The following is a 12,575-nucleotide window of genomic DNA, read 5'->3' as shown; positions in this document are numbered from 1 at the left end:
CAGTGGAAAAAATGAGCACATCTCCCTCTTGCACTGTTGAACTCCCCTGTTGGGCCCTGTGCAGGGTTATTTTTCAATTCCACCCTACGATACCCGCTTCGACCCACTTCTACATTGGTTTTTGCATTTTTCTCCTGCACCCAGGACCAAAAACCTTGGATCCCACAAATCTTGCAAGACAGACTCCCCTCTGCTACTAAAAATAAACAAAACACGCCCACATTTTGTGTGTGTGTGTGCGTGTGTGTGTGTGTGTGTGTGTGTTTGAAAATGGAATTCTGACACACTTTTTACCACTAAAAGAATAAAACAAATCTTGCTTAGGCCATATAAAAATACTTTAACTCCTATTATAATAAAAATCAAATCTCTTTCTAGCCACCACTTTAACTTATATAGCAAACATTTTAAAATGTTTTCCCATAAATTACCAGTCTTTTTATTTTCAACCACTCATTCCCTCCTGCAACAAAGTACATTTTACCTGCTTCTGCAATTGTAGCAGCATGTCCTTCAGGATGCTCAGGATCCCAGTTTGCTCCCCTCCATGTAACTGTTCCAGAGAAGGCATTAAAACTGGCAGTGCAGTTCCACTTGTTTCTCGATATCTAGGAGTAGGGAGTTACAGAATCAGTAGGAAGGCACCTGGGGTTTTCTTTTATGGCGGTGGCCTCCTGTGATCTGTATGCAGCTTGTGGGTTCTGAAAGTCAGCAGGATTTCACCTCCAGTTTGTGACATTTGACTGAACTCACCATCCCTCATCCAGGACTTCCTATGGGCTTTTCCATATGAGAGTGTGCATAGCAGCTTGCCCATTGGGGAAGGCTAGCCCCTGGCTCTGCCCCTTGTGCCCAAAGTCCCACCCCTCCCCTATCTCTTCTGCCTCCCCTCCCCTTCAGGAGCCCAGAGCACCCCTGCAGTAGCTGCAGCACTAGGCAGCACAGATGCGCCATCCCCAGCTCCAGTGTACCATATGGCCTGCAGTGACCCCAGCCCTGGAGCAGCAGGCAGATAACATGGTCCCAGTGCCAGCTGCCCTGAGCCTCTGCAGGATACAGGCCAGCCATCTGGCCAGGGCAGAGCTCTGAAAACTGCTGGAAGGAGCCTTGAGGTGTACTGTAGGTGGAGCCGTTCCACACTGTTCAGAGAGGCACAGCCTCTACTGCCTACAGTATCCACTGCTCAGGACAGTGTGGTCAAATACAATATTTTCAGTTAGACTTCATACTCTGCTCATGCTAAATGTCTTTTGCTTCTTTCTCTCTCAGAATTCAGGTAGTCCTATGTCCTTTGTTGTTGGCCTCACAAGTGAGAGGCAAAAACAAAAACAAGAAAACCTCACTGGCTGGTCCCTGACTGAATAGCAAAAAACAAAATAAAACCACATAAAAAACCCCACCACTTCCCCTGACATGCCAGCCTCAGAGCCCTGCAGGTAGACCAGGGCTAGTACATTTTGTAGAATCTTATGTAGCATATTCTCTACTTTGTCTTCCAGGTCTTTTATAAGTACATTAAACAAAATGTGACCAAATTCTGATCTCCGGACCACACTGAAAAACTCTCCCCAACTAGGTGGACTCCCAATAACCATTACTTTCCGTATACAGTTAAATAGCCAGTTTTTGGACCATTTTAATTATATTTCTGTACAAGACATTTTGTTTTGTCTCCCCTCTTCTGTGATGCTGTATCAAGTATTTTTCTAAAATCCTATTGCATTGTTCACTGAATTCCTTCATCTACTAATTGTGTCAGAATAAAGTATGACTTTGGTCTGGCAGGATTTGCTCTTAACACACGTTTAGCTCCACAATGATTTTGCTTCTAGAGGATTGTATTTTTGTTCTCTATCAGCTTTATTACTTTGCAAAGGAAGGTTGTGAAGTTTTAAGGATGGAAACAAAAATGATACCAGGTGAACACTCTTCCATTTTCTGGGATCTCTTTATGTCTCCAAAGTTTGTTCTGCTACTAGCTGATGATTACTATTTCAGTACACATATATCCTCCAGAATTCCAGGGCATAGGTCTGCTTGCCATTATACTTGCAGATTCTTCAAGTAAACTTTTGCTATTTTCGGTCTCTTTTTTAAATTGTGGAATTATCCTTACACTGTTGAACATAGTAATCTAATCTTTTCGTTAATTAGGCTTACTAAATGCATTAATTCTTCCATCTTCCATCACTCATACTGATTTCCTGACTGCTTAGCAGAAATTTGATTTTGGATTTATCTTATCCTCAGTGTAGCGTATAGGTCCATCAGTAAGGAGTATGTTCTATGGTCTCTGATTCTCTTACGTCTCCCATGTCATTGTGATGGGATACCTCTTGACTTCCTGTTTCCATTATAGCTTCTTTTAGTACTGATTTTATCCAGGCAGGCTATGACTTGCTATGATGCGCTTCCATCATTATGTCTTTTGGAGCTGTCATTGTTTTCCCCATAGTCATTCTTATTTGAAACCCATCCGCTTGACTCAGATTACCACTTCTAGTGGTTTCTCTGCAAATATAACAAACATTGTAAATTTAAATGGTAGTATTATTTCTAGTTCTTGATAAATTAACAAAATCTCTTTATTGCAACCTGATGATTTAATGGGTGTTATGGATGGCACAGTAAAGATGACAATAAATTTGCTGAGCTAATTGCAAGACTATTCTATGCCCTTTTCTTCTGTATACTAATGTTGAAAGGTCTGGCCAGTGGATATTATGCCGGGGGAGGATGATGTTGGAAAGACTGTGGAGTACCTTTTGGCAGCAGAGTGGGAAAATGTCACTTCAAACTTCAAGTCTAGCAATGTGAAGAAGGGTGGTATGAACAATACAGTAGGGGGGATATATTAGCAAAGAGTATTTCTGCTACAGGATCCACAGGGAAACTCTTGTTTAACAGAAAGCTGAAGCCAGCTCTCTCAAAGGAGCACTGAAATAAAACCACTGTTTTTCCTTAACTTCCAGGAAGTACTTCTTTGTCACCAAGGCTCTGTCTGATGCTGACAGGTGCAGTGTATATGTCCTTGAAGTCAGCCCCATATAGGCATATTCAGTCATTTTTTATATCAGTATCTGGTATTATTGTCTTCTCTGTTGTTTAAATAGATTTTGCTCATACTGCACTTAGTCATTGTCTAAATTAAAATATTAATTTTTCTTTGCCACCACAGTGTGTTTGTTTATTAACATGTCGAACAGTCTAACATGGTTCCATTCAACAGTGTTGGTGGTCCATTGTACATTAAGCCACATTGTTTCAACCAAAAACTGTAAAATTCTGTTGGAGAACCCTACTTATTTAAAATTGAAATTTTGCTAGTTCAGCTCAAAATAATCATTTTAGTTCTTCAATTTTTAAAATACTTCTCTACAATTTTGATGCATCATCAACGGTGCTATTTTACCATTAGGTTGGCTATATATTCAGTTTTTTATAGGGACAGTCCTGATATTTGCAGCTTTTTCTTATATAGGCACCTATTAACCCCCCACCATCTGTCCCAGTTTTCACATTTCCTACATGGTCACCCTATTCTCAATTTATACCATTTATTTATATTTGAAGCCCATCTCGATCATCCAAAAAGCTTGAAGCTTAGGTATGTTTTGACTGACATAGATTGTATACATGCAGCATGTGATGGCCTAATGCACAGAAAAACACATTCTATACAGTACTTAAGGTCCCATTTTATCTTAATGTGAGCATTAATACAGTGATTTCCCCCCTTTAAAGTTTAACACCAACCCTATTTTCATATACCATGAAACATTTTAGAATACTGTTAAAGCTGATTCTTTGAGCCAGAAGGTTTTTTTTTAATCTGAACTGACAGTGCTAGCCTTTAGAAAAAGTATTTTATGTGGACAAACAAATTCTAAAATTAATAGACTGTGTGTTTTTAAAACAATGAATGATTCTTTTGTCAGTAGTCTCTGTTATATAAGGCATCTAAAAGTCAGAGTGACTGATAGTTACAGTATATCACTCTTACCCAGTATCAAGTGACAGTTGAGTAGAATCATCAAAGGAGTGACAATGTTCTGCTAGGATGTTGGATAGGAGAAATACATTCTGGAAATGTTGAAATGCATAATGCAATACTCAGGTGGAACGACATCTTTTTTTCCAGTTACAGCAGAAATGTTGCCCTTTAGGCCAGCTGTGGAGCTTAGAGAGGCAAAGAGGAATTGTATCACCACCTGAGCAAATCACAGCCATCATAGTCTGGCTGGGAAATACGAGATATAACACTGGCATGCACATCTCTGGGCAGCCATGATGGGCCTCACCAGACCATCAGTCTTCTGGATGTGAGGGAAGAGGGGAAAGCAGGGGATGTGTATGCAATACTCTCCCTGACAAGTAGATAGGTGGGGAGGTTTTGGAGAGTAGAATGGCAAGGCTCCATGTCCACTTGCACATGGAGAATCTCAAATGTGAGCTGGCCCGGAGAGAACAGTATGATTTAAATGGTGTAGAGCAGAGTATACTACTGTCTTACTACCTCGGGCTACCCCTTTCCAAGACAAATTTCTGTCTGTGCCAGACTTCCAGCCTCTCTTCACCACCAGAACATCAAATAGTCTGGGATGGTGGAGGGGGGTGGTCAGGCTCATGCCCTAAGTATTAACATAAAATAACTATTTGATGGGAGACTAGTGAGGAAGAATGTGGAATGGCAAGGGCAGGTGAAAAGTGTAGAGACTGTATAGTAAAGAAGGGGTAAGCCAAACACCTCTTAACATATAAGGTTATATTCTGCCATCTTTATTCACACTGAAGAAAGCTTTAGCCCATGTTCAGTGTTGTTGAACTATTTGAGGCTTCTTGTAGAGTAAGAATCTATTCAACATGACTAAGGACAGAAAAATCTGGCCTCAAAACATGAAGAGCTGCAAAAATCAAGCTCAGTTTTAAAACAAGCACACACTCAGTTAGTAGAACTGAACCATACAGTATTCAATTACATCACTTTCAGGGGCCTACAAGTTCAATTTAATATCTGCTATATAACACATGCCCCTTTGCCCTGTGCCTTTGGGGTCACTCAGCACTGACAATACTCTAACTGCTAAATTTTCAAATAAAACACTTTTTTTCCACTTCAGGAAGACGAGTGTTTTGTTTCAGGTTTGCTTATACCACTGCAAAAACTGTAGTGGGAGTTATTCTTGATGCTGAGCCTGAAGCTGTCCTTCTTTCTGAATCAGATTACGACATCTGTCATACAAATGGACAGTGATAATAAAAGCATGCTAACCAGAAAAGACCAGTATTGACCCCACATCTTTCATCTTAAATTTGCCATTCACACATCACAGAGTAACACCTGAAAACTAAAATTAAAAAAAAGAGTAAAACCTCTGCCCCAGTCGCATTGTCAAGGAGTTGGATATGAATGCAATTTGAAAAAGTTCCAGTCTTAGCCCGTGGCCTTTTAAAGAAGTGATCAGAAGGTGACTGATCTCTACAGTCCGTAGTGATATTTCAGATGACACCAGAATAAAGGTCACATCAGCCATGTGGGGTTTTCTGTCTGTGGTTGTGATCCTTACAATGCCATCTTTAATTCATGTACAAACAGCGTGCACACAGTTTCTGCTCATTTAAGGCACATCAGTCTGCTTACATCCTCTAAGAGCCTATCATCCAACAGTGACCCTAAATTAACAACCTACCTCTCTTAATTCTTATGCATTTCATATTTCTACTTCACATTTTGTTACAGAAGACACAACTATGCCAAACAAAACATTAATACAGTCAAGTGTATGATCTTTTGGCATAATAAATTTGTTGCAAATAAAACATAGAGACCTCTGTCTAGGTCCACAGGGAAGGGTCTCAAAAGCACAATGCTAGATTCTGCCTGGTCCTACCAAAAACTTCAGCTTTCTGACCTTGAACAACTCATCTGCACATCTTTCAAATCAGTGTAGTAACCCTTATCACCCTAAGCGTAAGAGGTTATTGTGCAATAGGAAGTGGTTTTTAAATGTTGGACGCAGCAAGTGATAACGCTGCAAAACCAAGATACTGATTCCCTACCAGCCTCTAAGAGGAGTGATTGTTTATAGAAGTGAATCTTCCTAAATGTGTCTACACAGTAGAATGAATGCAGAAGTTGGAAATTTAAGATCTTGTACACTGGATAATTAATAAGTGTAACAGGAATGCCTTTAGATAGCCATCATTTTGGAATTTCTGTATAGCTGGAAGAATGTAAAATGGTAATATGTAAACACTCTTCTTTGTTTGGGAGGCCACCAGAAATGACCAGCAACCCTTTTATAGGGCTCCAAGGTCATTTCTCTCAGATTATAGACCTACTGTGAATTACATTTGTGCCATTTATTTTGCCATCTGCCTTATTAGACTGGTGATCAAAACTGTTACATGTGTGTTGTGCTCCAGCCACTATTTGTCCTCTTCTGAATTCACCTTTTATTTCTATAGTTCTTACTACATATTTCATCATTTTCCCAACCTCCCTTGTCCCTCCCCCTCACCCCAAGAATTTCTCCATTATGAGCTCTGTTGTTCACCATAAGGAACCCTGTTGTATGGTTGAACAATCATTCAGCACCAAAATATTTTTAATCTTCTCCTACCACCTTTGAAACCACTTGTATGGCCACTTCTCCCAAAATAATTCCTATGATTCTTTTCATATCATCATATCTTCCAGGGTCAGGATGACCAGTCGGAAAGAATAAATGTACATCGCTAATTTGTTACCTGTGGTGGCAGGGCCAAGGCAGTAATAGCACCTCAAAAGCCAGAATACACTTACACTGGTTGTTGGCTGAGAGTGCCCTGTGCCTTTAATTGAAAATGCATAGCCTATTAATACCCTATAGTGCATTAATTTTACTGAAAGATAATAGCTACCTTATCTCTAAGGAAACTGGTCTTGATTTTATTAACTTACAGGACAGAAGAATAATTGGCACATATCATTGTCCAGAAATGTATTCAACAAAGGTATCTTTCATTGTTTTTTTTTTAATGTTTTTATCCCTGGAAACTTAAAATTAAGATCCTGACCATGTATGGTCCTTAAAGATCCCATGCCACTTTTTGTAAGAGTAAGCACTGCAACCCCAAGCCTCCTAGCTTAATTGTAATTATGTTCTGCTTATTTGACCTTCCCACCATCACCCACCCACCCCATAGTTTCAATTGGCTACAGCATTTTTCATTTCCTGTATTAAAATAAAGTGTGTTGTTCTGCACTGACAGACAGACAGTCACCACATTTCACCTGACAGGTGACTACATTTCACTGGCTTGTGAAGCAATTCTTCTCTCTAAAGTTGGTTAAGCGCTTTGGGATCCTGATGGATGAAAGGCGCCGCATACAATAGACATGATTCATTCATTCTATCTCAAACATCAATTTAGTAACAAAAGTGCATTGTGTTTAGGGCTGGGCGAACCTGGTAGGTTCAAATGACAATCCTCGCTCTAATCTTAAAATGAACCTTTTATGATGTTCAAAAGTTAGGTTAACTTTCTCATTTTTTTTTTTTATTTTCACATCTCTCTGTGCTTCCTGGATTGGAAGTGAAAAATCTGAAATACTGTGAAAGATATTATTCTTGTGGGATGTTGAACCACTTGGAGTTTGCCCAACACTAATTTACTGTATTCTGGGTTACTTCTATTTTTCTTCAGAAAAGTTGTCAAGGTTTTTGCAAAACCTCTTCTCCAGCTTTCATGTTTTTAGACAAATGTAATATGTGCAGAAGAAGACACCTGTCCCTTGAGTGTAGTGTAGAATTTTAAATGAATTAAGGAACTAAAGCAAAATACTACTTCCTTTTCGTGTAGTGATACTGATCCACTATCTGATGTCTGATGTATCTGGCATATGTAGCAGCTTGCTGTGCTGCCATATTTCCTATGTGCATGCTAACATTTCAGTGATCTTAATGATGTGTCAACAGCAGGCCTTAGAAGATGCAGTGCAAAGAGAACTTAACGTGGAGAAAAGTTCTTAGCTGTTTACTGTAGCACATCTAGTTGCAGGTCTTTTTGACTATAATAAAACTCTTTCTGTATTTGTATTTTCATACAAAATATATCTTATAATATTCTTTAAAGAACACCTGGTTGGCTGATACCAATGTGAGCCAGAGAGAAAACCCAGTTCAATCTCAAAGAAATTCAGCTGTGGCTAAATTTGTTTAAATCAATGTATTTCCTAAGGTAGACCCTTGTAAAACCTTTTGGGTGAAATACTGGGTCTCATCACCCATTGACTTCAGTCAGGTCAGATATTCATATGAGGAATAGACAACTTGGAAAAAGAAACTTTGAAAAGGTCTTTTAACTTGACAGTTATCCTAAATAGTTGTCTAATATTTTCCATTAGTTAACTTCATTAATTCCATAATTTAAAATATTTCCTGTAATAACTACATGAAAAATTACTGGGAAACTGAAAAGTATAAGGAATGTGCCAGGAGGAACTCAATGCAAATGATCACTGGGAGAGACATTCCTCCCAGCCTTCAGCAGCATTGAGTTCTTGAAGGGTTACACAGGTATTTCAGTAACCTAATATAGAATCATAGAATTCTGTCAACAAAACTCGGCACTTCCCACTGACAATCTTCTGCCTTTCCCAGATGGGGGCTATGGTCAGACTAGCAAGTTTTGGCAAAAGAACCCCCCATTTTGTTGACAAAACTGGTGGAACATGCACACACAAAATGTGTTTTGTTGACAGTTTGTGGACAAAATGCAGTATTTTTGCCAGCAGCTTTCTGCCTCAAAGCCATGAGGCATAACACTGCTGTCGACAGATTCTATCGACAAAAAAACTGTGTGGACACTCTGGGTGGTGGAGGGTGGCTTCTCTTAACAGACGGCATCCACAACCATGGGCAGCCTTGTCTGCTGTGTTTGTGGGTGCCTGTTTTTGTCAAGAGAGAAGCTGGGCAGCTCAGCTGCTCTGTCAGCAGAGTGGAGCACTCTCCCGATTGGCTTTTGAATTTTGCCACGCTCTGTCAACCGAAGTTTTGTCAGGAAATTTCTTCAGGTAGTGACTTCTGTTGGCAGAGTGCTGTAGTGTAACCATAGCTGGTGAGCACCTTTGTCAACAGATTTCTGTCAGCAAAAAAGCTGTGTGGATGCTCAGGTTGTGGGGGAAGGGGCCTTCTGTTGACAGACAGGGCTTCCAGGACACTGGGCAGTCCTGTCTGCTGTGCTTCCAGTTGGCTGTTTTGTCAAGAGAACAGCCAGGCAGTCCGGCCAATCTGTTGACAGAGCGAATCACTCTTTTGATCTGCTTTAGTGTATGGCTGCACTCTGTTAACAGATGTTTTGTTGGAAAATCTACTCTGACAGAAACATCTGTTGACAGATGCTTCTAGTGTAGCCATAGCTTATCAGAATTTTCTCTCCCAGTAGCCACTGGTTGTTTTTGAATTTACTGGTTTCACATATGATCTGCTTACCAAACTGCTGAATATAATGGGGAGGGAATCATGTTTACTTTATTCTCATAGGCATATTCTAGCATTCTTGTATAGCAATGCTGAACTCACATGTTGTGCAGGTGCAGGTTTTGACAAAGCAGAGGCTGCATTTCATGGAAGTAAAAAACAAAACAAAAAGACCCTAGCACAAATTAATCCCAGATATGTGTGCATAAGTTCAACAGTATATTTTTTTCAAGGTGTATGGAGGCTTGAGCTAGACGTGAGATTAGGATGTGGCCCCTGATTCTGGGCCATAAGAGTGTATTGCCTTTGCTCTCAAAATCTAATCTGTTTAGGTGTAAAAGGCAGGCCTTATTACTCTTATCATTTACAGAGGATTGACAATAAATGCAGTAATGGTTGCACTTAAAGGACAGAAGTAGAAGTTTTTGGTGGCTAGGCATCCAGTGGCTTGGTATTGATAGGTCCAAATATAGTCAATGCGGGCTCAGTTTATAACTGATTAGGCTTCTGTGTCCCCCATGCTAAGGTTGTCTTCTTATTATCTTACAGATGGATCCACATGAAAACATTTTGTTGAGCACACTTGAGATTAAAAATGAGATGGCTGCCTCTGAAGCTGTTATGGGGCTTGGGGACCCTAGAAGCACTATGCTGGCCTATGATACTTCAAGCATCCAGTACCGGAAAGCTGGTTTGCCCAGACACAGCTTTGGTCGCAATGCCCTGGAGCGACATGTGGCACAAAAGAAAAGTAGGCTACGAAGACGTGCCTCTCAACTGAAAATTACCATCCCTGACTTGACTGATGTAAATGCCATAGATCGATGGTCACGCATATTCTTCCCTGTTGTTTTTTCCTTCTTCAATATTGTTTATTGGCTTTACTATGTGAACTAAAAACAAAGCCACGCGGAAAGCAAGAACTGGATTTCTCCTCAAATTAGTTGTACGGCCAAAAGTGGGACTTACAAAATTCTATTCAGGACAAAAGTTACTTTAAAACACCTTAGTTGCTGGCCCACTCTGCGGTCTGTTTTATAATGTTTGGGATGCTTCTGCTAAGTCAGAAACACATTCTTAGATGTGTAAATGTGATGCCCCTTCTAAAAATGTGGGTGTGTATGAAGAAAGAAGGCAGAATTCCAGTCAAACATTTTTCAGCACTTATGAGTTCAAAAAGTTAAACTATACAAAAGGGAAATTTGGGAGACAGGTTTGAGTTTTAATAGCAGCATGTGTCACTTCTTTGTGAAAATGCACCTCCAGTTCACAGACATCTAAACTTGATTAAAGAGTGTACTAAGATGTGATCATGTGTATGAAACATATACACTTATCTTCTAAATGTGTAAACCTGATAAGTAGTGCCTATCATCCCACCTTCATGATGGTGATGGTCAGAGTTTTCTGAGCAGTAGTCAGGTAATCATTGTTATCCTTTGACTGATGATATGAGCAGCTCAGGAGTTTGCACAGAAACTTAAGCAAGTAATACTAATTTTGTTTTGTATTTCAAAGTCATGGTCACAATCCATTGTGGTTTTGATCTGTGGGGAATATGGAAATCAGATTTAGAGATGGACCAAGGTATCATTGTCTAACTGGGTAGACATGTTGATATGCTCAGTTTCTTGGAGATGAAGTCATTTGTCCAAAGTGTCAAATGTTGCTTGACCAAGTAGTAAATTTACATGTGGCTAATGGGAACCACTTATACCCGAGTCTTTTAGGATAGAAAAAAGGGGACAAGTGGCAACCATTCAAGAATGCAGCCCCCTCCCCTCAAAAAGGAAGGCTTAAAATTATATTTTACAAATTAATGTTGTTAGTCATAGTACCTATATAGTCCAAAATGTTCATATGGAATTGAGCAGGTTTGTAGGCTTTCATACTTTACACCTGAAAATCACTTTTATATTTAGCATCTAACAATCAATCTAAAAAGAATTATTGAGAGAGCAGACAGTTATCAGAATTAATCTTTGCTGCTTGAAGGGTTTAGATTTCAGAAGGTTCCTGTTTCATAACTTTAATAGAAAATTTACAAATAGGACATTTTCTCCAGAAGAGACAGTGCCCAGCATTGGATTTTATTTTATTTTTTTTATAATAAGATATTTTAAAGGGGATGATTTGGTAGGCATTCTATTATGTGATTTCTTGGTTCAGAAGCTCTAATGGCTTTCTTTAAAAACTTAACAAAACAAACATCAGACATGTAACACTTTAAAGACTAACAAAATAATTTATTGGGTGAAAAACTAACCAAAACTGACAAAATTCAATTTTGCTTAGAAAATACAAGACTTTTTCTTCTGTCTTTCCTTCAGTGTAATTTCATTTTATAAGGGAAATATTTCAAAAGGGTGAGGCAAGGTAGATAATATGCTCATTTACTGGAAAATAAAAATTGATGATCATGATAAAAATTACTAATGATTTCTGCAGAAGCATTCACTCTGCTGTTCAAAAGAAAATAGTTATGATAGGACTAGCCACACTCTATTGTATCCATGTTACCTCTCAGCTACATACAGATGTCTTAAAGACATACAAATTCCATCATGCAGTGAACAATAATATTCCTGCTATATTACAGGCAAATATACAGCTGTATTTTCCCTATCTAAGGATTCAATTTCTAGTCCTTTTAAGAATGATTCCTTAACATTTTTTATTAAAATAGATGCTTTTTCTTTCTTTTTTAAAAAAGTAGTATCTCATGCAAATTTCTGAGGGAGGGGCTTAGGGAAGCCAAATAATTGGAGGAAAAGCACTTTGGCTACATCTACATTTGAGAGTTTTGTCAACAAAACTGGCCTTTGTTCGACAAACCTCATGGAGCGGCCACATTACAAATGCATTCTGTTGACAGCAAATCGACAGAACATGGCACTTCCATCAACAGCATTGTGCAGTTCCTCCATGAGGCAGAACACCTTTCTTAATAGACTCTCTTGGCAGAAAGTCAGTGTGGATACTCTGGGGGGGGCCAACTATCAAAGAGGTCTGCTGTGCTTCTGGTCAACCGTTCTGTTGAGAGTGGCCGGGCACACTGTCTGCTCTCTTTCAACAGAGTGGATCCACATAGCTTTCCACTTTTGTGTCTGG

At 39.3% G+C, this 12,575-nt stretch overlaps 1 protein-coding gene across 2 annotated transcripts in view; it reads left to right on the top strand.

Moving 5' to 3' along the window:
* Positions 1 to 10,591, top strand: part of GABRB2 (gamma-aminobutyric acid type A receptor subunit beta2) — a 218,564-nt gene extending 207,973 nt beyond the window's left edge. The window contains exon 9 of one of the 2 annotated variants that reach the window (XM_075009449.1): positions 10,014 to 10,591. In XM_075009449.1, coding sequence (XP_074865550.1) covers positions 10,014 to 10,361 — 348 coding nt within the window. In that variant the 3' untranslated portion in view covers positions 10,362 to 10,591. Of the gene's footprint in view, positions 1 to 10,011 lie in introns of both variants that reach the window. The other variant, XM_075009450.1, reaches the window with a different exon arrangement.
* The last annotated feature ends 1,984 nt before the right edge of the window (positions 10,592 to 12,575 follow it).

This window comes from Carettochelys insculpta, chromosome 15 (genome assembly GCF_033958435.1).
Source record: "Carettochelys insculpta isolate YL-2023 chromosome 15, ASM3395843v1, whole genome shotgun sequence".
In the NCBI taxonomy this organism is placed as follows: Eukaryota; Metazoa; Chordata; order Testudines; family Carettochelyidae; genus Carettochelys; species Carettochelys insculpta.
This window is presented reverse-complemented; position numbering and strand designations above follow the sequence as displayed.